Source organism: Balaenoptera acutorostrata, chromosome 13 (genome assembly GCF_949987535.1).
Source record: "Balaenoptera acutorostrata chromosome 13, mBalAcu1.1, whole genome shotgun sequence".
Classification (NCBI taxonomy): Eukaryota; Metazoa; Chordata; class Mammalia; order Artiodactyla; family Balaenopteridae; genus Balaenoptera; species Balaenoptera acutorostrata.
This window is the reverse complement of record NC_080076.1, coordinates 72311073-72336329: the sequence shown is the minus strand read 5'-3', so window position 1 is coordinate 72336329 and position 25257 is coordinate 72311073. Positions and strand designations below refer to the sequence as shown.

The following is a 25257-nucleotide window of genomic DNA, read 5'->3' as shown; positions in this document are numbered from 1 at the left end:
TGCTGGCTTTCTGAATAAAGTCGCTATTCCTTGCCCCCACAACTCATCTCTCAATTTATTGGCCTGTCGTGCAGTGAGCAGTATGAGCTTGGACTTGGCAGCAAGGATGCCCAGTGAGGCTGCTGCAGTGGCTGATGGCCTGATGGCAGGAACATCCTTTTTTTTTTTACTGATACAGCAGGTGACATTTTTTTGTTCAGATAGAGTTGAAAAATAGGCAAAACTAAGGTATGATGTGGGAATTTGATTAGTGATTCTCTTTGAGGGATAGGAACTGGAAGGGAGCACTGCAGGGAAGGCTCCTGGGTGCTGGTCATGTTCTGTTTCCTGAGCTGGGTGCTGCTTATATGGGTGTATTTGGTTTGTGAAAAATCAAGCTATAAATCTATGACTGGTTGTGTTAGTTTGTTAGTCCTGGTCCTCCAAGAGCAGATGCCAAGATGGTATTAGATGTGCATAGGATTGATTGGGGAAAATTCTGTGAGTGTAAAGGGAAAGGGAACCAGAGGAAGCCAGCAGACCTGTTAGACTATGGTGCAGGTCTGACCCCTGTGAAGGAGAGAGGGAAGGAAGGAAATAGGTAAGGGAGGTCTGAGACTGCTGTAGAGATATTTTTTTTTAATAGATCTTTACTGGAGTATAATTGCTTCACAATACTGTGTTAGTTACTGTTGTACAACAAAGTGAATCAGCCATATGTATATATATATCCCCACATCCCCTCCCTCTTGAGCCTCCCTCACACCCTCCCTATCCCACCTCTCTAGGTCATCGCAAAGCACCAAGCCGATCTCCCTGTGCTATGCTGCTGCTTCCCACTAGCTAACTATTTTACATTCGGTAGTGTATATATGTCAATCCTACTCTCACTTCGCCCCAGCTTCGCCCTCCCACCTCATGTCCTCAAGTCCATTCTCTATGTCTACCTCTTTATTCCTGCTCTGCAACTAGGTTCATCAGTACTTTTTTTTTTTTTAGATTCCATATATATGTGTTAGCATACGGTGTTTGTTTTTCTCTTTCTGACTTACTTCACTCTGTATGACAGACTCTAGGTTCATCCACCTCACTACAAATAACTCAATTTCGTTTCTTTTTATGGCGAGTAATATTCCACTGTATATATGTGCCACATCTTCTTTGTCCATTCATCTGTTGATGGACATTTAGGTTGGTTCCATGTCCTGGTTATTGTAAATAGTGCTGCAATGAACATTGTGGTACATGTCTTTTTGTTTTTGTTTTTTTGAATTTTTGAATTTAATTTATTTTTTATACAGCAGGTTCTTATTATCTATTTTATACATATTAGTGTATATATGTCAATCTCCCAATTCATCACACCACCACCACCACCCCTGCCACTTCCCCCCTTGGTGTCCATACGTTTGTTCTTGACATCTGTGTCTCTATTTCTGCCCTGCAAACCGGTTCATCTGTACCATTTTTCTAGGTTCCACATATATGCGTTAATATACGATATTTGTTTTTCTCTTTCTGACTTACTTCACTGTATGACAGTCTCTAGATCCATCCACATCTCTACAAATGACCCAATTTCGTTCCTTCTTATGGCTTAGTAATATTTCATTGTATATATGTATCACATCTTCTTTATCCATTCGTCAGTCAATGGGCATTTAGGTTGCTTCCATGTCCTGGCTATTGTAAGTAGTGCTGCAATGAACATTGGGGTGCATGTGTCTTTTTGAATTATGGTTTTCTCTGGGTATATGCCCTGTAGTGGGATTGCTGGGTCATATGGTAGTTCTATTTTTAGTTTTTTAAGGAAACTCCATACCGTTCTCCACAGTGGCTGTATCAATTTACATTCCCACCAACAGTGCAGGAGGGTTCCCTTTTCACCACACCCTTTCTGGCATTTATTGTTTCTAGATATTTTTGTTTCTGAATTTTTGAATTTTATTTTATTTTTTATATAGCAGGTTCTTATTAGTTATGTTTCTAGATTTTTTGATAATGGCCATTCTGATCAGTGTAAGGTGATACCTCACTGTAGTTTTCTTTTTTTTTTTTTTTTAATTTATTTTTGGCTGCGTTGGGTCTTTGTTGCTGTGCATGGGCTTTCTCCAGTTGTGGCGAGCAGGGGCTACTCTTTGTTGTGGTGTGCAGGCTTCTCGTTGCAGTGGTTTCACTTGTTGCAGAGCACGGGCTCTAGGCACACAGGCCTCAGCAGTTGTGGCACATGGGCTCATTAGTTGTGGCTCGCAGGCTCCAGAGTGCAGGCTCAGCAGTTGTGGCGCACAGGCCTAGTCGCTCAGCCGCATGTGGGATCTTCCCGGACCAGGGCTCGAACCCATGTCCCCTGCATTGGCAGGCGGATTCTTAACCACTGTGCCACCAGGGAAGTCCCCTCATTGTAGTTTTGATTTGCATTTCTCTAATAATTAATGCTGTAGAGATTTAAGAAACTTTCAGCAAGGCCTACGGCAAGCCCTGGGATCAAAGTTACTGTAGTGGGGGTTCCCTGGTGGCGCAGTGGTTAAGAATCCGCCTGCCAATGCAGGGGACACGTGTTCGAGCCCTGGTCTGGGAAGATCCCACATGCCACGGAACAACTAAGCCCATGCGCCACAACTACTGAGCCTGCGCTCTAGAGCCTGCGAGCCACAACTACTGAGCCCACGTGCCACAACTACTGAAGCCCGTATGCCTAGAGCCCGTGCTCTGCAACAAGAGAAGTCACCCAATGAGAAGCCTGCGCACCGCAACAAAGAGTAGCCCCCGCTCACCGCAACTAGAGAAAAGCCTGAGCACAGCAACAAAGACCCAATGCAGCCAAAAATAAAAATAAATTAAAAAAAAAAAAAAGTTACTGTAGTGTAAGTGCCTGACAGTAAGCTTTTTTTTTTTTAATTGTAAGTGCCTGACATTAAGCTTTCGATTGCTGAGGCGTTCATTTCAAAGACATGCACCTCAAACATTTTGCGGGACACAGTTACTAGCTAAACAAATAGATAAGGAGACAGGCTGCCCCCACCCATGAAGTCCCTCCCCCCCTTTTTTCTTTTAGCCCAGCAGCTTGTGAGATCTTAGTTCCCTGACCAGGGATTGGACCTGCCTCTTCGGCAGTGAAAGCGCAGAGTCCTAACTGCTAGACCCCCAGGGAATTCCCCAAAATTCCCCTTTTAGAAAGTCCTGGGTAACCTATATAACTGACTGCTTGAGTGACCCCACTTTTCCCTTCCCGTGTCCTAATTCTGGCTCTTCTGTTTTTTTTTTTTTTTTTTTTTTTTTATTTATTTATTTATTTATTTATTTATTTATGGCTGTGTTGGGTCTTCGTTTCTGTGCGAGGGCTTTCTCTAGTTGTGGCAAGTGGGGGCCACTCTTCATCGCGGTGCGCGGGCCTCTCACTATCGTGGCCTCTGTTGTTGCGGAGCACAGGCTCCAGATGCGCAGGCTCAGTAATTGTGGCTCACGGGCCTAGTTGCTCCGTGGCATGTGGGATCCTCCCAGACCAGGGCTCGAACCCGTGTCCCCTGCATTGGCAGGCGGATTCTCAACCACTGCGCCACCAGGGAAGCCCTGGCTCTTCTGTTTTAAATTTGCCAATAAAGAGTGAACCTGTGAAACCCTAGGCACCTCATCCTCAACCCCAATAAAGGCAAAACCCCAGGTGCATGCTCTCTCTCTCTCTTCCTGTGACCTTGCTGTGTGGCCCCAGACGTGCCAGGTACCCTCCAGGACTTGTGAGTAATAAACCTTTTTCTTCCCCCCAAAGTTCCCTAATGGTTGTTGCTGAGGTGTATCTTGCAATCACAGTGAGAACCACAAGGACTGGTCCATCCACGACACTGGCTCCAGTCGGGGAAACGTCTGGGGTGGGGGGGGCTCCCACTGGTAGTACAGGCCCCCCAGGCACTCCTAGCTTATAGCATCACTATCGATGATAGGCTGAGACTGACAAAAAACAGTCACCCAGCAGAGGAGTCCTGTGACTCCAAGGACCAGGCCTCCCTCAGTATCCTTGCTGTGCTCAGTCATTGGCTGGGAGCCCATGGGAAGCACAGCCTTCGCACTAGCACTCGATGGATTTCAGAGCACAGCTGGGGCGATCGGGCAATTGTGCTCCCCACAGTAGGAGACCTGAGAGGCATGTTTTGAAGCCACTACAGTCCACCCCTTGCACCACATACATTTACTTCTCCACACAGGTTCAGGGATAGTTCCATGGGCCTCTCTTCCTGAGTGGAACCTAAGAAAAGGGATGCTACTGGAATAAACTACAACCTCCATTGCTTTGGTTGATCAGTGGCTCAGGGCTGCAGTTGGTATTCATCTTCTTCCACCATCCATCCTAAACTCACCTGAGTCTCAGCTCTTACCTCAGCAGGTCTTGATGATAGCATAACCCAAACCTTATTGCTGAGGGTCGTGAACCCTTGGTATGTTAACTCTTTTCGTGCCAGGGGTAATTCATGTATCCATTCTCAGTTGCAGTGGGCAATGGAGTACCAGGAGGCTCCCAAGCAGCTCACCTGGGTTCTGCACGTGTTGTCCCATCCCCATTGTGTAGAGCAGTGTGACCTCTTCCAGCTGCTCAAGGTCAATTACCGCTGGCAGTACAGTGACTCTTCTTCAAACCTGCTGGTCTCTGTGCACAAGAAGGTCAAAGTACCCATGTGGTAGCCATAACTTATAATTCAATGGAACCCTTTCTGTGTCCCCTGGGAAAAGCATGTCCTCTTTGAGGACCAGGGTCTCCAACATTGCAGAGCTCAGAGTTACAGGAATGGGAAGCACAATATTCTCCCAGTGAGTCATTGGGAGTAAGTGGGTTGGCTTATCACAGAGTATTTCCTCCAAGCTGGTACCTCAGCTATGCTTGTAGAAGGCTGTTCCAGCATTCTGTGATGCTGGATGTCTCTGGATGGTGCAGTAGGTGGTATATCCATGGGATCCCAAGGCCATGGGCCTACTCCTACACCTCCCTGCATGTAAAACGGGTCCCTGGTTGAAGGCTATGATACGTGGGATTCCATGCTTGTAGATCAGGCATTCCATAGGCTGCTGAATAGTGGCCTGGCTGAGACTCTGCAGGCAGACAAGGCAGACCCTTGCCCAGGTTAGGTATCTCTCTCTCTGAGGACAAACTGGTGACATTTCCAGGACAGAAAGGCCCACTGTAGCTGAATTATCAAATGGCCAGTTGGTCTCCTCAAGGAATAGTGGCATATTGGGGGCTCAGTGTTTTCTCTATTTCTCTCATCCAGCCATATGCCTCTACCTCAGACCTCCTTATCTCTACATTCTAGTCCTTTTCCTTCCAGATCCCCTTCCAGAACCCCTTCCAGACAGCCAGACCACTGACCACTGCTCAGGAACCTATCTGTATTTTCAACTTGGGCCACTTCTCCTTCCATAAAAAGCGGATGACTGCTTGCAGCTCCACCCATTGGAAAGATTTTCCATCTCCACTGTCTTTCAAGACCAACCCTGAAAAGTGGCTGCTATGTAGCTGTGGTCTATTTTTGCTTTGCACCTGTGCACTGAGTCAACCTGTCCATAAACCAAGCTTGAGTCTTTTCCTCCTCGCTTTCGGCTAGTCATGTGGGACCTCCATACAGGCTTAGGTGCAAACAGGGAAGGGATTTTGGAGCAACTGTTCTGTGCAACAGGAGGCCTAGGCTACTTGCTCAGGCAGCTTACTTGTGCCATCTGGTCCCAGGAGGGCTTGATTATATTTACAATGACCTCTGCTGGGCCCATTTACTTTTATTCCTCACTGGGTCCAAAATAACCCAACTCATATTTGGCAGTTCTGAACTTGGTCACTTGATGACCAATGGCCAGCTGTTTTCTACCGGGGCTCAGTAACAAGCCAGCAGGTATTTCTTCAATGGTGTATACTTCTCTGCAGTAGGTGGCATGACCTTGCCCAAGAATTCCAGAGTTCTCCATTGTGATTCTCCCACTGGGGCTTGCCATAAGCTCTATACTGCATCTTTCCCTCCGCTGACTCCACCAACACCATAGGGTCTGCTGGATCCGATGGTCCAAGTGGGGCACGGTTTGCTCTGCAGCCAGGACCTGCTTCAGAGCCCTCTCTACATGTCCTGTCTGATCAGCATAATATCAATGTAACAGATCAGTGTCACATCTGTGGGCTGTTCCAATGATCCAGATCTCTTCAGACTAGTATTATGACAGAGGGCAGGAGAGTTAACATAGCCCCAACGTAAAACTAATGAATATTACTGTCAGTTCCATGAGAATGAGAAGTATTTCTGATCCTCTATGTTTTTTGGCCGCACCACGCAGCATGTGGGATCTTAGTTACCAGACCAGGGATCGAACCTGCGCCCCCTGCATTGGAAGCATGGAGCCTTAACCACTTGACTGCCAGGAAAGTCCTGATCCTCTATTCTAAGTGGAATGTAAAAGAATGAACTTGCTAAATCAATGGCAGCAAACCACAAATCTCAAGCCTTATTAATCTGCTCTAGCAATGAAACAATTTCAAGCACATGAATTGTGATCAGGGCTATTACTTGGTTGAGTGCACAGTAATCTATAGTCATTCTCCAGAATCAATCCAGTTTCTGCAGGCACCAGACTGATGAATTAAACAGAGATGTGATAGAGACCACCACCTCTGCACCTTTTATAACTTTCATGGTGGCACCAATCTTTGCCATCCTTCCTTCTCTACTGCCCCCTTTCTGGAACACTCCTTGGTCTTCTGCTGTGAGCACCACATGACCCTGGTTTTCCTCACACCTCTCTGGCAAGTTCGTTCAAAGTTTTGCCAGCTCACCTTCCCCTACCCGGTTTTCATTTCATTTCATTTTTCGCTGTTTGTAGAATCACTAGGTTTTTATTTTATTTTAGCTTTAATTGAAAGTACATAGTAAAATGCACATTGTTCAAAACAAGCACTAGCCAGTGCTTAATGTCTGTATTTACCTTTAAAGGGCGAGTTCTATGACCACAACCTTGGGTCAGGTCACATTCACAGGGCCTCAAATTTAAAATTTTGAGGCAATATTGGGACTTCCCTGGTGGTCCAGTGGTAAAAAGTCCACCTTACAATGCAGGGGACACAGGTTCGATCCCTGGTCAGAGAATTAAGATCCCACATGCTGGGGGCAACTAAGCCGGTGCGCCACAACTACGGAGCTCTCGCGCCTCAACTAGAGCCCATGTACCACAAACTACAGAGCCTACACGCTCTGGAACCAGAGCGCCACAACTAGAGAGAGAAAAACCCTCATGCCGGAACTAGAGAGAAGCCCACGCACCACGATGGGGAGCCTGTGAGCTACAACGAAAGATCCCCCATGCCTCAGTGAAGATCCCATGTGCCGCAGCAGTCAAAAATAAATTAAATAATAAATAAATAAATAAAAATTTGAGGCAATCTCCAAATGGAGTTTAGAGGCCTGAAAGAAGAAAACATCAAATTTTACAAATTTTACCGTCTTCCCAGACCACACCACTTGGTGTGAATATTTGTATAAATCTTGTAATTATTCTTTGAGGAACACACTACGAAATTTGTGTATACATATTAAAAGCTCAAACGTGTTAAATGTGCATTTTAAATATACCACGAGTTCTGTAATGCTGCTTGGTCTTTCGTCATTTTTCAACCCTCCGCTAAGGCTCATAAAATCTAAGTGGCCTCTCGAGTCTCTCCACCTCTGTGAAGAAAAAAGTCTGCTTTTGTTCTGTTTATCCCGGTAACAGCGAACGGACAAAAGTAAAAGCCAATGGCCAACGGCGAAGCGAGTCCAGCTTCACTTACCGCCAAGGCGGCCTCTCAGACAAGGGAGATAAGTTCCGACGACGCCCAGCAACCGTTACCGTTACCACGACAACGCAACTCGTGCTCCCACACCTCGGAGTGCAGCTCCCCTCTGCATCCCAGAAGGCGCTGCGCCTCCTCTAAGCCTTCCGCCCCGTTCCATCCCAACATGCAACGGGGCTCATAACGTCAAGCGCTCGTCATCAGGATGATTATAGAAATGCCTGAATATACGCCCTTGCTTAAACATTAAAAATGTCTGTAACAGGCTCACCGATGAGAAAGAGCCCGAAAGAGCTGTCTTAGAGATTTTTTTCAGAGGATTTAGTTTTAATCTCTAGGAGAAAAATTGCATCTTTCAGTAGACTCGCTCAGGCACCTCCTTGGACAGACCGCGCAGGCCGGCGGCGTGGGGGCCTCGGGGCCCTAGGCAGGGCAAATGCGGGAGGAAGTGGTGGTGTTCGCACGGTGCTTGTAGATCCTTCTGCGTGGAGCCATGGGAGGCCTGGAGAAGAAGAAGGTGATGGGCGAGAGGCCGGGTCGGGGCCGGGGCAGGGGGGACGGGGGTGCCCCAGGAGGTAGGAGACGGGAGCGATGGAGCCCGGGGACTGCGCCTTTCCTCGGCCTTGAATCCTCGTGGGTGCAGAACCGGCTGGGATCAACGCGACAGGAGACAGCAGGCAGAAGGGGTTCGAGGATGGGCGAGGACAGCAGTACTTGTTCTGTAAAATAGGGGAAAGAACCCTGGAGTAGAGCTGTGAAAGAGCGTTGAGGTTACCAAGCAAAGCTGCACCCCAAAACAGGCCGAGCCGGAGGATAGCTTTACTGAAAGTGATGAACATTACGTAGAGCTCACCATTATTTCGAGCTCATCATCTCTAAAACTTGTGACTCCCTTTTCTGCTGAATCAGGCCTTGTCCTGGACATTGGGAATGGAGACATAAACAACCAGTTGTGGTCCCTGCATTCGTGGAGCTCACTTTCTAGTGGGGAAGTTGGACAGTAAAGTAAATAACCAAATAAAACAATCACAAACAAGCCTGGCAGCGGAAACTAAGTGCCAAGGCTTTCGGGTGGAAAAGGCTTGCTGTGTCCAAGGAATTAAAGGATATCAGCTTGGCTGGGGTATAGTAAACCAAGAGGAGAATGGCATCTGGTGAAGTTGGGATTGGACAGGGACCAGGTCATGCAAGACCTGTCAGGCACAGTGAGGAGACTGGATTTTATTTAAAAAGCAGTAAGAATTAACTAAAGGGGGAGTAATATCCGTTTTTCAAGGAGTTGTTCTTGTTGCTGCATGGAGAATCACCCTGATGGCATGAAGAGATTAGAGAGGGGATGGGGATGAGGATGAGGAAGATGTAGTTGCCTCGATTGTTTGCATCAGCTGGAAAGTTTCTGCTGCCAATCTGTTTTTAATCCAGCACGCTATTGAGCTAAGTGCTAGTGATTGGAATTACAAAGATATAACATTGAAAACCTGACTTTGAGACACAGGTGCAGATATGTAAACAAATCATGACAGTTTTTGTCGTTGTTGTTTGTTTTGTTTTGGCCGCTCCCAGCGGCTTGCGGGATGGAACCCGGGCCCCCTGCAATGGAAGCTCGGAGTCCTAACCACTGGAGGGACCACCAGGGAAGTCCCAACAAATCATGACAGTTTTTAAAGCAGGGTTTCACAACCGTTTTGACATTTTGAGCCAGATAACTGTTGTGGGGAGGGTTGTCCTGTGTGTTGTGGGATGTTTAGCAGCATTTCTGGCCTCTTACCCGCTAGGTGCCAGTAGCATCTAACAGCCCAAAATGCTGGATCCACCCCCATACACCCAGGGAGTAAAGTCACCCCAGTTGACTTTAATTATCCCCTTAATGTTTGAAAAAATAAGAATGGTGACAGTGTAAGGCAATAGAAAACAATTTTAATGAAAGCAACTTCCCTAAGACAGTCTGAAAGTCATCTTTGTATCCCCAGAACTTGGCATGGGCCTGATCCCCAGTAGACAATTAATAAATGTCTAAAGGGAAGAATGAATGAAGGGCATGTTTCGTGACTGTGGGATTATTCATAAACATACCCCTCAGGAGGCTACAGGTTTGTCCCTTTAGAGCTGGACCTGGCCATCGAGGCCTATGCTGTCTTAATCCAGAGGAAGACCTCGTCTGGGAAGGACGGAGCTGATGCAGTGCACTGCTGCTCTATCAGGGATACAGAGGTGTGAGTGTGAGGCAGCGTCTTAGCACCACAGATGTCCAGATGGTTGCACAACACAACATGCTCTTTGGGGGCAGGTAGAGACCAGGCCTTTTGTCTTTATTACCCTCCTAGCATCTAGCTAAACACTTGGAACATAGTAGAGGTCTTGTTATTGTCTGTTGAATGAATGAGGAAGGAGAGAGGCTGTGTGGCTTAGAGCGTGCATTTTCAACTGGATGGTGTCATCCCGAAGGGAACAGAAATTGGTTGGGGGACATCTTAGATATTACAATGATGTGTAGCCCTCAGAAGGACCACATTACAGAAACATCTACAGTATATCTGTGGTATTAACATTTTATGGGGCTGTGAGAGAGGGCGATTAAAGAGGAGAAAAGGTCTAAAAAGGCCTCTGGTGGTGGAGGGGTGGTTATAATGAAAAAGAAGTTGAGAACACTGGCTTAGTGGATGAGGCACTCAGGTTCTGGACTTGGACCTAGGTCTGAATCCAGCCCCAGCTCTTAAAAAACTATGTGACCTGGGCAGGTTATTTTACTGAGCCTGTTTTCCTCCCTTGTGAAATGAGAATTTTAATGGCAGCCACCTCACAGTGTTGTGGGGATTAAATGAATAATGTGTGCAAATCATAACGGTCAGTACTTACAGCCACTACTAAGTGCTTGGCATAGCACCTGATCCACAGCAACCTCATGGTCCTGCATTGTGCACATGTATGTGTCCTCCTCTGTGCTGACAACTGCAGGGACAGTGCAGGAGCGCTCCCTCCCCACAGCGTCTTGGCCATTTATCCAGAGTAATAGTCGCCTCTTGCATGAGCAATGTCCAGAGGTTGATCTCTGTCATTGTAATCATTGCTAATAGAGAATTGATTTTATCCTCCCCAAGTATGAACGAGGCTCTGCTACCAACTACATCACCCGAAACAAAGCCCGGAAGAAGCTGCAGCTGAGCCTGGCCGACTTCAGGTGAGGTTGGAGAGGAAAGGGGGACTTCGGGTGCCTGGCCAGTGAAAACTCAGCCACATCCCTCTCTTAACTGCACTGCTGCAAACTCTGTCTGGGATTCTGATATTCCTTCTCTTTCTTGCCTGGCTTTGCTTTAGTGAGCTGTGCTTTGCCAGGTGTGGTCCATGGGGAAGCCGGAGAACTGGGTCGTGCCACCCTGAGTCATCAAAATGGGCCCACTGGTTCAATGCACTGCTGCTCTCTTATCTGGGTCTTTGTCACCCATCCTCTCCCTTCAGGCAGTAGTGACCCCTGATCCTGCAGCTTGTGGTTCTCAGCTCCTTGGAGAGTCCAGTCCGGACTCTTCCACAGCCTGCGTCCTGCTGCCTGGCTCACTTTTCATCTTCCAAACGCACCCAGCACTTCCCACTCTTACAGCCTCTGTCCTTAAGATTCTCTTTCCTCTGCCCTTTATAGGCAGACCTTGGAGATATTGTGGATTTGGTTTCACACCATTGGAATAAAGTGAATATCACAATGGAGCGGTTTCCCAGTGCATATAAAAGTTACGTTTACACTATACTGTACTCTATTAAGCGTGCAGAAGTTTTATGTCTAAAACAAATGAACATGCATTAATTTAAAATACTTTATTGCTAAAAAGTGCTAATCATCATCTCAGCATTCAGTGAGTCGTAATCTTTTTGCTGGTGGAGGGTCTTGCCTCGATGTTGACGGCTGCTGACTGATCAAGGAGGTGGTTGATGAAGGCTGGGGTGGCTGTGACAGTTTCTTAAAATAAGACAGCAGTGAGGTTTGCCACGTCGATTGACTCTTCCTTTCATGAACCATTTCTCTGTAGCACACAGTGCTGTTTGACAGCGTTTTACCCACAGTAGAACTTCTGTCAGAATTGGAGTCGATCCTGTCAGACCCTACTGCTGTTTTATCAACTAAATTTACGTAATATTCTAAATTCTTTGTTGTCATTGCAGCAATTTCCTCGGTAGATTCCATCTCAAGAAACCACTGTCTTCACTCATTTATAAGAAGCACTCCTCATCTGTTAAAGTTTTATCATGAGATGGCAGCAATCCAGTCACACCTTCAGGGTCCACTTCTAATTCTAGTTCTCTTGCTGTTTCCACCACATCTGCAGTTACTTCCTCCACTGAAGTCTTGAACCCCTCAAAGTCATCCATGAGAGTTGGAAGCAACTTCTTCCAAACTCCTGTTAATGTTGATATTTTTATCTTTTCTGAATCACGAAAATTCTTAACGGCATCTCGAAGGGTAAATCGTTTCCAGAAGGTTTTCAATTTACTTTGCCCAGATCCATCAGAGGAATCACTGTCTGTGGTGGCTATAGCCTTATGAAATGTATTTCTTAATTAATAAGACCTGAAAGTCAGAATTAGTCCTTGATCCGTTGGCTGCGTAATGGATGTTTTGTTAGCAGGCATGAAAACAACATTAAGCTCTTTGTACATCTCCATCAGAGCTCTTGGGTGACCAGGTGCATTGTCAATGAGCAGTAATATTTTGGAAAAACAAAAAACTTTTTTCTGAGCAGTAGGTCTCAAGGGTGGGCTTAAAATAGTCATTGACCATGTTTTTTGTTTTGTTTTGTTAATTTATTATTTATTTTTGGCTGCTTTGGGTCTTCGTTGCTGCTCATGCTTTCTCTAGTTGCGGCGAGCAGGGGCTACTCTTTATTGCAGTGTGTGGGCGTCTCATTGCGGTGGCTTCTCTTGTTGCGGAGCACGGACTCTAGGTGTGCGGGCTTCAGTAGTTGTGGCTTGCAGGCTGTAGAGCAGGCTCAGTAGTTGTGGCGCATGGGCTTAGTTGCTCCACGGCATGTGGGATCTTCCTGGACCAGGGCTCGAACCTGTGTCCCCTGCATTGGCAGGTGGATTCTTAACCACTGCGCCACCAGGGAAGCCCCTGACGTTGTTTTTTGTAAACAGATGTGCTGTTATCCAGGCTTTGTTGTTGCATTTATAGAGCACAGGCAGAGTAGATTTTAGCATAATTCTTAAGGGCCCCAGGATTTTCAGAATGGTGAATGAACATTGGCTTCACCTTAAAGTCATCAGCTGTGTTATCCCATAACAAGAGAGTCAGCATGTCCTTTGAAATTTTGAAGCCAGGCATTGACTTCTCTCTAGCTATGAAAGTCCTAGAAGGCATCTTCTTCCAATATAAGGCTGTTTCATCAACATTGAAAATCTGTTGTTTAGTTAATTATCTTAGCTAGATCTTCTGGATAACTTGCTGCAGCTTCTACATCAGCACTTGCTGCCTCACCTTGTACTTTTATGTCCTGGAGACGGCTTCTTTCCTTAAAGCGCATGAACCATCCTCTGCTAGCTTCAGACTTTATCCTGCAGCTTCCTTACTTCTGTCAGCCTTCATAGAATTGAAGAGAGTTAGAGTCTTGCTCCGGATTAGGCTTTGGCTTAAGGGAATGTTGTGGCTGGTTTGATCTTCTGTCCAGACCACTAAAACTTTATATCAGCAATAAGGCTGTTTTGCTTTCTTATCGTTTATGTGTTCACGGGAGTAGCTCTTTTTAATTTCCTTCAAGGGCTTTTCCTTTGCATTCACAACTTGGCTGGCTGTGGTGTAAGAAGCCTAGCTTTCTACCTGTCTTGGCTTTCACCATGCCTTCCTCACTAAGCTTAATCATTTCTAGCTTTTGATTTAAAGTGAGAGACGTGGGACTCTTCCTTTCATTTGAACACTTAGAGGCCACTGTAGGGTTATTTGTTGACCTCATATCAATATTGTGTCCCAGGGAGTAGAGAGGCCCAAGTAGAGGGAGAGAGACTGGGGAATGGCAGGTCAGGTGGAGCAGTCAGAACACACACAACATTTATTGATTAAGTTCACCATCTTGTATGGGTGCTATTTGTGGGGCCCCCAAAATGATTACAATAGCAACATCAAAGATCACTGATCACAGATCGCTATAACAAACATAATAATGATGAAATAGTTTGAAATATTGTGAGAATTCCAAAAATGTGACACAGAGACATGAAAGTGAGCAAATGTTGGAAAAATGGCACCGATAGACTTGCTCAATGCAGGGTTGCACAAACCTTCAATTTGTTTAAAGAAAAAAAAAGAAAATGCAATTACCTGCAAAGTGCAATAAAGTGAAATTCAATAAAATGAGGTATACCTCTATGTGGCTGAAATGTTGATTTGTCAGCAAGGCCTTTCCTGACTCCTTGCTAAAAGAGGTACCTGCCAGTTGGCCCCTGTCAGTATCCTGATTGTTCCCTTTCTGGTGCTTGGGACTGTCTGCACTATGTTTGTTGGGAACTTGTCACTGTCAGACTCTTGCACTAGGATGTGAGTTTTCCAAAGGGCAGGGTTCCTGTGTTCTCTGTTCACTGCAGTTTTCCAGGCCCAGCGTGCCCAGTGCTCTCAGCACGTTTGCTGATAGAAGGAGTGGCCTTTGTCTTCCAGGCGGCTGTGCATCCTGAAGGGCATTTATCCCCATGAACCCAAACACAAGAAGAAGGTCAACAAGGGCTCCACGGCAGCCCGAACCTTTTACCTTATCAAAGACATCAGATTCCTCCTCCATGAACCCATTGTCAACAAGTTCCGGGAGTACAAGGTGAGGCCTGGGCTCTAGGGTCTGGATGGGGCCCTTCCCAGCTCTATGCAGACCCACTAACACTGACCTTGGGTAAATTGTTTGATCTCTCTGAGCAAGCCTGTACATTGGGTGAGGTAATTCTACCTCAAAAGTGTGTCGGGGGGATTGACTGAGATCTTAAGTGTGGAAATCATTTACGTAGAACCTGGCCAATGATTAAGCGTTACCTGTCACACTTTTCCCCTGGTTCTTTTGGAAAAGAGTAAATGTATTGCCTCTGAGGCAAAGATTGTGGTCTTTCAGGGGCTCTCTGGTGTGTTTTCTGCCCAAATAAACCACTCCTCTTCAGGTTCTTTCTGGAATTGTTCCCAGGAGACCAAGCTTTTCATTCCTCAAATAGAAATGATTAAATGCCTAAATACCACAGGGAAAGTAGAAACCTAATTATACCAAATGCAAATAATTGAAAGTAGACTGCTGCTACTGTAGCCTTTGCTGAGCAGCAGGGCCAGGCTGTGGGATACAGCTGCTGGCAGCCCTGTCGCCACAGCCGGCCGAGGTGGGTGGCTGGACCTGTCCTGCTGCTGGGTTTTCCAGGCACCCCAGCTCATTGCATTGGAACTGGGCCCCTTGTGGGACTGGCTGTCTCAGAGCTGCTGTTCACAGTCTCAGCGGAGGTGGCCTCTGAGCCTCTGAAGAAGTGCTCAGGGGAGGCAGTTGGTCAGTTTAGAGGACTTTCTGGGGCCACCATTGGCCTCAACTGCGTTTTCTCGTGTGGCCCAGCCCCACACGTGGGCCCGAGGCTTGTTTCACACACATGCGGACTGGTGTTTCTGGCCCAGCCTCCTGGCCCTGGTCTGTCTCACTTCTCAGTTGGAAAATAGGGCTGAAAACGTTATACTTTCACGTAAACATGTGGAGTCAGCCCGTCTGAATGCTTATCCCTGTTCATCTGTCAGCGGGGTGCAGTGGGGTGGCTCTGTCGTGAGCCTGGGTCAGGTTCGCTGCTCCGTGGAGGTGGCTGTTGTGCAAACCCCGGGCCGAGGGGGCACATCATGCCGGCAGACAGCCGTGGTCGGAGAGCCCTCCTGCCCCGAGCATCCCTCCTCCACGGAAGGGGTGTCCAGGAGCCGTTGGCCCCACATCAGCAGTCTCCTCCTCTCTCCCAGGTGTTCGTCCGGAAGCTGCGGAAAGCCTACGGGAAGAGTGAGTGGAACACGGTGGAGCGGCTGAAGGACAACAAGCCCAACTACAAGCTCGACCACATCGTCAAGGAGCGGTGAGCCGGGGGCTCTGACCTGGTGCTGGGGGTACAGTGGGGAACGGGGCCGAGACCCTGCTCACAGAGCTGGTGTCCTGTTGGAGGAAGCAGACTAGAAAACAAACTGGCAAGTTGTTCTAATGGTTGCAAGTCCACACGAGTGCCACAAGGGATGCTCTCCAGGAAGGGAGCTGGAGGATGCATGTTAGTTACAGGCTTGTCAAAGGAGGTCTCTGGGGGGAGACATTTGAGCCAGCCAGGGGAGGCATGGTTCACGCAGAGCAAACAGCAAGTGCAAAGGCCCTGTGGTGAGAGAGAGCCGGAGTCCTGGGGGTATGCGTGGGGTGCATGGTCAGTCCTGGAAGATGTGGCTGGACACCTCTGATCTCAACTGTTTCTTGCCCATCCTTCTCAGCAGTCCCCGTCATTCGTTGACTAAATCAGTGGGGACACTTGGCAATGTCTGGAGACACTTCTGCTTCTCCTGACTTGGATGGCAGGGGGTCTACTAGTATTTAATTAGTAGAGGCCAGGGATGCTGCTCAACACCCTGTAGTGCACAGGACAGCCCCCACAACACGGGACAACCTGGTCCACAGTGTCAGTGGTGGTAAGGTGCAGAAACTCTGGGCTAACTGAATGTCCGCCTTCTCTTGGTGGCTGTTGGCCCTGGGAACACTTAGCTCCAGGCTGGATGGACTTGGCTTCGTTGAGTCGGGCCAGCCATGGGCTAGCAGGGCAACAGCCTTGGCCTGGGAGCTCGACAGCAGGTGTTCTCACCCCAGCCCTACAGCCACGAGCTGGGCAGTCCGCGAACTGCTCCTGCTCCGAGCAGGTCCTCCTGTAACAGAGATGACGAGTGTGACACAGCTGTTCTGTGGAACAAATGAAAAAAAAAAAAAAAATGCATAAGAAAAAAGCAAGTGTCTGGATTCATGTGCACACTAGGTGGCAGTATGGTGGCGTTCCCATTCTGTGTCACCCCCTTCTCCTCAGCCCTTGCTTAAGAAAGAATAGCCGGTGCTGTTTCTAGGAAGGACCCAGGTTGTTGGGTTTGTCTGTGAGGTGCAGAGCGAGGAAACTTCGAGGCACAAGAGGGGGCTGATTGAGGCTCTGGCCTCTGAACCAGGAAACCAAGTGCCTCTCCTGTTCTGAGAGGTCCCTGCGGACCTTTCTTCTGTTTTGCTCTGTGTCTGAAGACCTGGCTGGCCCCTCCTGACTCAGATTTCTCTGACCCTCAGAGCCAAGTGGGCACATCCTGGTTCTGTGGTTCTTCCTGAGGCTGTGGGGAGGTTGGCACTGCCAGGCCCCAGGGCATTGCCCAGCTCCCTGTTTAGGAGATGGCGTGTTCAGGGCCTGGGGTGGGGCAACGAGATCGGGGGCCCCTCAGAGCCCAGGCTGAACGACCCTGTGAGCGCCGCCCTCCTGGCCACGCAGGTACCCCACATTCATAGATGCCCTGCGGGACCTGGACGACGCCCTCTCCATGTGCTTCCTCTTCTCCACCTTCCCACGGACCGGCAAGTGCCACGTGCACACCATCCAGCTGTGCCACCGGCTGGCCGTGGAGTTCATGCACTACGTCATCGCCGCCCGTGCCCTGCGCAAGGTGAGCCCGGGGCCACCCAGTGGGGCCCAGCCCCCCGCCCCACCCACCCCCGTGTCCTCACCACGCTGTCCCCCCTCCACCGCAGGTCTTCCTGTCCATCAAAGGCATTTACTACCAGGCCGAGGTGCTGGGCCAGCCCATCGTGTGGATCACACCCTACACCTTCTCCCACGACGTGAGTGTGCCCACAGGGAAGGGTTGTGCAGGGACCGTTGCTCCCTCTCTGCTTCCTAGACAGAGATAATGGTGTAGGTGAAGGGGGCCTCTTCCTGTCCTGCAGAACCAGCTGGGTTCCTGAGTGCCGGCCGGGGCGGTGCGGAGGTGTGGTACAGCATTGTAACAAGAGCCCGAGCTAGCCTGACTCCAGTACCTGCTAGCTGGTTGTCCTTGGACATGTGCCCTTACCTCTCTGTGCCCAGTTAATAACGTGCTTCCACCTTCTAAGCCTTGTCGTGAGAATTTGAGGGAAAAAAGCTTTAAAAGTGCCTGGTGCTTGGCCCTCGGGGGTTGCAGAACGAACAGTGAGCGGCCACCGGGGCCGAGCACTGCCTGCATACACGGCCCTGCCCTCCAACCTGCTGGGTCCTCACCCCGCTCTGCCACCCCCACTCCTGTGCCCCCCCCCAGAGCTGGGGACTGGGTGAGACTGGGGAGGATGAGCACAAGAGGAGCACTACTTATTAGTGGCACTATTTCTTACTCATCTTTCTTTTTAAGACGGGGGGAATTTTTGGCAGGATCCGTCGAGAGAAATCTTGGTTTGGCCTCCGTATGAGGGTTGTTAGCCTCTAGTCTCCCACAGGGTCTCAGGCTTGGTGCCTGACTTATCCTGCTGTGGGCCTGCATTTGGCCTTGCTTCCTGCTTGTGCCTTGAGTGAGAACTGGTGCCTTCAGTGGAGACTCAGCTGGATGGCAGGTTTGCTGGCCGGGCAGCGGGTGCTCCAGCATGAGCTGGTGGTCTGGGTCCCCTAGGCCGCTGCTGAATACTTTGGGCTGGAGGCCACAGGCCGGAACCCCCGCTGAGCGCAGAGCAGCGGTGACAATTGGTGGCAGCCTGTGGTCTTTGTGGGTGAGAGGCGCTCGGCCCTCAGCAGTCCCTGTGCCCACTCCCTGGGGGCAGGCGTGTGTGCAAGTCTGTGCTCTTCCTTCTTCCCCTCTCTGTCCCTCCTCTCCTCTGTCCTTCCTGCCTTCTCTGCCCTGCCTTCCCTCCTTCCTCTCTGCTCCTCCCTCTCCTTCCTTCTCTCTGATGTCCCACCCCCGCACTGCTCAGACTGGTCTTTGTCTGTCCTGCCAGTGGTGAATTAGGGCCCTGTGGAGGCCGGCCTCCACACAGCTGGCCCTGGAGGAACGGGGATGGGCACGGGCCGCCCCTTCCTCCTTCCTCTCTGGCCAGCTCACTGCCGCTGCTTCCTCTCAGCAAGAGGATGGGGGACCAGTCCTGGGTCATGGTTGGGGCCCCTGTGCAGCCAGTGCTGGGCTCCTGGCAGCAGGACCCAGGCAGGTAGCGGGGCCCAGGGGGCTGCTGTGCTGTGGAGCAGTCACTGCTCACGTGCTCCCAGGCCAGTCGAAGGCCCTGGTGGATGCTCATGGAAGGACTGAGGTATCAGTGGGGGACAGGTGAGGCACCTCTTGGCCCCTGTACCCCCACAGCCCAGTCACTGCCTGTTGGCAGGATGTAGAAACAGCTCAGCGTCACAGGCGCACAGGCACAGAAGGGATGCTGTGATCATTACTGATTTCATCACCGCTTGGCGTATCCCCCCCGTCCAGGTCTCAGAAGTCGGCCAGGCTGGCCTGGCCTCTCTGGTGTGCCAGGCAGTGCTGCTCAAGGGTCGAGGCACTTTGGTTTGGGTCTCAGATCCTTGCCCTGTTTTGTTTTATCAACTCCTCAAGGTTTAAGACGAGCCCTCCCGTGTCCCCCGCTTGCTCTGTGTTTTTGCCCTAAGCAGGCAGCATTTCTCAGGCGCTCCCTGGGGCTGAGCCAGGCAGCTGCCCAGCCTGTCCTGGGTCCTCGGGTTGTGCCTTTGTCTCTGGCTCGGGCCCAAGGCAGGGTTGCTGAATTCTGAGTATCTGTCAGAAGGCTCCTGCCAGGGCTCGTAGGCGCTGAGTGCCGCCCGCCCACTACCCCAACCCAGGCAGATGGGCTGATCCAGGGCCACCTTTCCCAGCCAGGCCCCCAGGTGCTCATGGGCTGGCCCCAGAAAAGACGGTAAATGGAAATTACTGGTTGGCTAATGGAGCAGGCGTGAGCGGCTTCTGCAAGAACAGAAGTCTGCCTTGCAGGGTGAGGGGGAGAGCTGGGGCAGGGAGCGGGGACACCAGCCTGTCCTGGGAACCTCGTGACAAAGGCTTCCCTTTTCTCACTCCTAGCATCCCCTCTATGGCACGGGGATCTGGCACTGGCCTCCAGGACACTCCTTGGGACCCTTGTCCAGAGCCTCACTGGTGCCCAGGATGCTCCTGGGTGGGACCACACCACACGGCCTCTTCTCCTGGGGCAGAGCTCTGAAGGCAGGGCCACCCTGGGGGAGCTCCTGGTCCTTGGGCATCCGGAGCCCCCACCCCGCATGGCTTGTCGGTGCTATCTTTGCACTGACACTGCTGATGCGTCTCCTGTGTACCCAGCACCCAACAGACGTGGACTACAGGGTCATGGCCACCTTCACCGAGTTCTACACCACCCTGCTGGGGTTCGTCAACTTCCGCCTCTACCAGTCGCTTAACCTGCACTACCCCCCGAAGGTAGGCCCCGGCCCAGCGCAGCGCCTTCTCCTCACCGGGCAGAGGCCACGGCCTCTCTCCCCACGTGGAGGTGGGGGTAGGGGCATCCTCTTCCTCTGACCTTCCCCTTGCCTCTCAGCTCGAGGGTCAGGCCCATGCAGAAGCGAAGGCCAGCGAGGACACCTACGCTTTGGACTCCGAGAGCTCTATGGAGGTGAGAGTGGCTTCCAGCATTGGCCCTGCATCCCCCAGAAGGGTGGTTCCTGGCCCGGGGGTGGAGGCGGTCATGGCTAGATAGGTGGTCTCAGGCCTTCCCTCAGAACCCACACCCACTGATACCCAGCCGAGAACTGCCAGCCCTACCCCTCCCCACCCGCAAGCAGCATCCCTGAAACCCTGCTGCTTTCCCACAGAAACTGGCCTCTCTCAGTGCCAGTCTGGCCCGTGTGGTGGTGCCTGCGGAGGAGGAGGAAGCCGAGGTGGATGAGTTTCCTGCTGACGGGGTGAGGACTGCGCTGGCCTCTGGAAGCGGGGGTGGGGGAGGTGGGCGGACTGAGGGGTTTAGAAGGAAGCTGGGGAGGGGCTCATCTCCAGCCTCTGCCTCCAGTGGGGTGCAGGCAGGCCTGATAGTGTGAGCAGCCCCTTTTCTCGGCAGGAGATGGTGGTGCAGGAGGACTGCAGAAAGGAGCTGGAGGCGCAGGAAAAGCACAAGAAGCTCTTCGAGGGCCTGAAGTTCTTCCTGAACCGTGAGGTGCCCCGGGAGGCCCTGGCCTTTGTCATCAGGTGGGGAGCCTGACAGCACTGGCTGTGCCATACTGGGCTGGGTCATGCCCTGGACAGCGCAGCCCTGGACGCCCATCGGTGACAATGGGCTGGCGTCAGTATCCGCTGCTTAGGGCTGTTGTGAGGATTCAACAGAATGGGTGTGGAAAACTCAGCACACCCCAGGCACATGGAAAGCACCCATTAGAGGGCAGCTGGCATCACTTCCTCACCAGCTTAGGGCAGAAGGTCTCCACTGGGCCAGCACTGGAGGCGTCAGCCAATTGGAGGGGGGATTCCTGGGGTGGGGAGGGGACAGGTGTGTCCTAGGAGGGTGAGCTTGTGGGCCAGCGGGTCCCAGGGTGGGCACCTCATGCCTCAGTACCCTCATGGACTCCCCCTGTGCCTGTAGGAGTTTTGGGGGGAACGTGTCCTGGGACAAATCTCTGTGCATTGGGGCCACATACGACGTCACAGACTCTGGCATCACCCACCAGATTGTCGACCGGCCTGGGCAACAGACCCCCGTCATCGGCAGGTAGGCCCCCAAAGCCCTCGTCTTCCTCCGCCTGTTTGGGTTTCTGGGGGCGGAGGTCTGTCTCCAGGCCCCTGCAGATGCAGTGGGGTCTCGGGTGGCCCCACGACTGTCTCTGCCCTCGCCCTGCGCAGGTACTACGTGCAGCCCCAGTGGGTGTTTGACTCCGTGAACGCCCGGCTCCTCCTTCCTGTGGCAGACTATTTCCCCGGGGTGCAGCTGCCTCCACACCTCTCGCCCTTCGTGTCAGAGAAGGAGGGCGATTACATGCCCCCTGAGAAGCTGAAGTTGCTGGCCCTGCAGCGGGGGGAGCACCCAGGTGAGTGCAAGGAAGCTGGGCAGGGTGGGGTGGGCAGGCTCCTCCAGGCTGGCCTCGGCTCCGGGGGCTTCACCTAGCTGATTCCCTTCTTGGCTACAAAGGTGGCAAGCTCCAGAGAGCAGGGCAGCAGGGGTACAAAGCCCTTTAAACTCTCGTTGGAGTAATGTGGCTTAGGAGGAGGAAACGTTTGTGTCTTATAATGTTACTTGATGTCTAGAGTGACTGAGCAGAATGGCCCGGAAGTTCCGCGGGAGGCAGCAGAGCTGAGGGATTGGGGGCCTGGAGTTTGCTCTGAAGGCAGCTGGGCCTGTGGAGGAGGCGCCAGAGGGCCTGTGGTCGGGATGGCCCTGCTCTGCCTTTGGAACGTCTGTGCCAAAGAGGGTGGTGCCTGGCGCCAGTTCTCACGCCGCAAGGGGAAGAGCAGGCTCCCGAGTGTTCGGAATCCTTGGCTGTTTGTAGGAAATTTGAATGAATCTGAAGAGGAGGATGAGGAGGAAGATGATGAAGGTGATGGTGATGAAGAGGGAGGAAAAGAAGAGGAGGAGGAAGAAGACAAGGAGACTGGTTCGGAAAGGGAGGAAGAGGCCCGACTGACGGCCCCGGAGGAGCCGAGGATGGAGCGGAAGGTACCGGGGAGTTGATTGGGTTCTTGGCCTGGGAAGCAGCCCCGCTGGCCACCTTGGTGCCAGAAGGGTGGGAGCCAGGGGGCTGGGGGTGGAGGGTGGGGGTCAACCTGCATCCACAAGTGTCTCCCCTGTGTCCCTAGAAGCCCAGGGTGATGGCGGGCACAGTGAAGCTGGAGGATAAGCAGCGGCTGGCCCAGGAGGAGGAGAGTGAGGCCAAGCGCCTGGCCATCATGATGATGAAGAAGCGGGAGAAGTACCTTTACAACAAGATCATGTTTGGCAAGAGGCGCAAAATCCGCGAGGTGAGTCTCCCCGCCACCTGAGGCTCCAGATGGGGCCGCACAGCTGAGCTTCGAGGCCGGCTGGCTCTCCCAGGCCGTCTCTGGGCCCTCTTCTAGCGTTTTTCTGACGTTGTCTGCCTGCCCTGGGCATCTTGGTGTCAGTCTCCTTCCTGCACCAGGTGGTTTCTGAGTCTGCTGGGGTTGGGGGCCAGAGCTGCTGCAGCAGACTCGGGGCCTGCACTTCACAGAAGTGCGTGAAGCTGGAGGGACTGTGGGAAGTTTTGGTTTAGCTTCTGTTTTGTTTTCTCTCATTCACAGAGCCACGTATGCTCAATATAAAAGAAAAAAAAATTTTAAGAGTTCTGTGCACACCAGAACTCTGTAATGGACGCAAAAGTGGCTCACAGTCTTGCCCTTGGGGTGATCTGTAGTAATAGCCCCCCAGGTTTCTTTTGTGCATGTAATAACACAGATGTTATTGGGGGGGCATCGTGCTACACATACAGGCAGAGCTTGTTTTATGGCACTTCGCTTTATTGCACTTCACAGATAACGAGTTTGTTACAGATGGAAGGTTTGTGGCGACTCTATGTCGAGCAAGTCTGTTTAGCACCATTTTTCCAATATTTGCTCATTTCATGTCTCTGTGTCACCAGTGACGGTAATTCTCACAATATTTCGGACTTTTTCATTATTATTATATTTGTTATGGTGATATGTGATCAATGTTCTTTGATGTTACTGTCGCAAAAAGACTATAATTCACTGAAGGCTCAGACGATGGTTAGTTTTTTTTAGCAATACGTATTTTTTATTAACGTATCTGCACGGTGTTTTTAGACATAATGCTATTGCCACTTAACAGACAACAGCATAGCAAAAACAGAACATTTATATGCCCTGGGAAACCAAAAAATTCACGTGACTCCCTTTATTGCAGTATTCGCTTTATTGGGGTGGTGGGTGGAATCCAACCCACAATATCTCCGAGGTTTGCCTGTAGGTGGTTCTGCGGTGTATTTGTTATTTAACCATAGCATGAACTGTCCATGGTGTCGTACAGTGCATGGCCTGTTCCCTGCTGACAGAATTAGGCCGTCTCCCTTTTATAGTTGTTCCCAGAGAACAGTCTTGAGCACCTCTCTTCCTACCTCCAAGTGTCTCTGCAGGGTAAATTCTTAGGAGTGTAATTGCCAGGTTGAAAGGCCACCTGTTTTGGAATAGATCATGCCACGTGGCCCCGGGGAAGGACTGTTCCAGGTTGACCCCACCCTAGCAGCTCCTGGTGAAGGTTTGAATGGCCCCCAGCTTTCCCAGGTGAAGGGGGTCAGTGGGGCAGTTGCCTCCAGCTCTGGGAGCCTGCAATCCTCCTGACTTGCTGTGGGCCCATAACTTCACAGAGTCATAAAGGCAGGGGTGAAGGCACGGTTCCTCACCTGAGGCTCTTCAGAGGGGTTTGCTTTTCCCCCTTGGTAATTTGCCTATTAGCTTTCCTGGAAGCTCTGCTTTTAAGGGGTGGCCTTGAGTGGCAGAAGGGGGAGTTCCGTTCCCCGTCCTCCTCCCGCCATCACAGCGTAATCCTCCCCTTCCTCCTCACAGGCCAACAAACTGTTGGAGAAGCGGAAAGCCCACGATGAGGCTGCAAGGTCTGAGAAGAAGGCCAAGAAGGCAAGGCCGGAGTGAGTGGCGGCAGCCTTGCCATGGGTGAGGCCAGCTCCCAGAGGCTGGACTTGGCACAGGGACCCAGAGGGCCTGGGCTTGGTGACAGACCAGCGTCTTTTCTGTTTTCATCCTTCTCCTCCCTCTGCTGGCCCTGGCCTCCTCTCACGATCTCTGGCTGGGCCCATGGACAGCCCCAGCCTCGCTCGGACGGAGCTCCCTGCTGGTGCCTGGGCAGAGGAGAGGCCTCTGTGCCTGGCTTGACACGATGCTCCCAGGGGTCAAGCGACACGGGGCGGGACCCGACCAGCCCCTCACTGACTGCTCCCATTTGCCTGGGCTTTCTGTGTCCCCTCCCCCACACGTACCGTTGGACCCACGATTTTCCCAGTGCTCTGGTGGGGGGTAGGGTGGGGAAGCATTTGTTATTAAATGGCTGGAGTTCTGCAGCCAGTTGAATTCTGTGTTCATGAGCCTTCCTGGGCTTGGAGAAGGGCCACCTAGTGCTCCAGGTTGGCCAGCCCTCGGTGTTCACTGAGAGGAGCCGGTCACTGCTCGGAGCTTTCTGGCTACCCGTGGATCCCCTGGGGTCCAAGGGTGCCAGAAGGTAGGCGCACATTCCAGCCCAGAGACTATTCCTCTGTGATCCTGCTTCCTCACGTGTAAGCTAAGCGTAGAAATTCTGGAGCCTTCCTCCCAGGCATGTGTGAAGGGTTCAGTGATAATGTTTCAGAGAGTCACTAGTGTCAGGTGTCTGGTAGGTAAAGTACTCAGCAAACACCAACCGTGATTGTCATCACTTCCTGCTGGAGTCAGCCCGGGAGGTAAAAGCCAGTGTCTGAAGGATCTGTGGGGCCTGAGTTGAGGGTACCTAGCTTTACCTTGTGGGCTTATGGGCAGAGCTGCCAAGGACCCCCAGTGTGGCTTTGCCAGCAGCCTG

General features: G+C 51.2%; 2 protein-coding genes across 10 annotated transcripts in view; one reads left to right on the top strand and one right to left on the bottom strand.

Annotated features, from left to right (window-relative positions):
- TCN2 (transcobalamin 2) overlaps positions 1 to 7901 on the bottom strand; it is a 48906-nt gene extending 41005 nt beyond the window's left edge. For 4 of the 8 annotated variants that reach the window (XM_057526011.1, XM_057526015.1, XM_057526012.1 and 1 more), the window contains exons 1-2: positions 7772 to 7845; positions 4503 to 4618 (exon numbers count right to left, since the gene is read on the bottom strand). The gene's annotated coding sequence lies outside the window, so the exon portion shown is untranslated. Of the gene's footprint in view, positions 1 to 4502; positions 4619 to 7771 lie in introns of all 8 variants that reach the window. The other 4 variants (XM_057526013.1, XM_057526019.1, XM_007170685.2 and 1 more) reach the window with 3 other exon arrangements.
- A 277-nt stretch (positions 7902 to 8178) lies between these two features.
- On the top strand, positions 8179 to 24776 carry PES1 (pescadillo ribosomal biogenesis factor 1). 2 transcript variants are annotated; one of them, XM_057527078.1, is made up of 15 exons: positions 8179 to 8291; positions 10873 to 10952; positions 14409 to 14562; positions 15714 to 15823; positions 17243 to 17414; positions 17500 to 17589; positions 20040 to 20156; positions 20275 to 20349; positions 20549 to 20638; positions 20791 to 20918; positions 21310 to 21435; positions 21567 to 21751; positions 22211 to 22377; positions 22521 to 22679; positions 24258 to 24776. In XM_057527078.1, exons 1-15 carry the CDS (start codon positions 8268 to 8270, stop codon positions 24339 to 24341), a joined length of 1761 nt encoding a protein of 586 aa, XP_057383061.1. In that variant the 5' UTR covers positions 8179 to 8267; the 3' UTR covers positions 24342 to 24776. The 2 variants fall into 2 exon arrangements, with proteins under 2 accessions (XP_057383061.1, XP_057383060.1); XM_057527077.1 differs by having other exon boundaries at positions 22518 to 22679.
- Positions 24777 to 25257: the final 481 nt, after the last annotated feature.

Coding starts and splice junctions, on each gene's coding strand:
- PES1 (XM_057527077.1), top strand. CDS start 8,268: ATGGGAGGCCTGGAGAAGAAGAAG. Junction 20,350..20,548: donor ACTCCGAGAGCTCTATGGAG/GTGAGAGTGGCT, acceptor GCTTTCCCACAG/AAACTGGCCTCTCTCAGTGC. Junction 20,639..20,790: donor ATGAGTTTCCTGCTGACGGG/GTGAGGACTGCG, acceptor TTTTCTCGGCAG/GAGATGGTGGTGCAGGAGGA.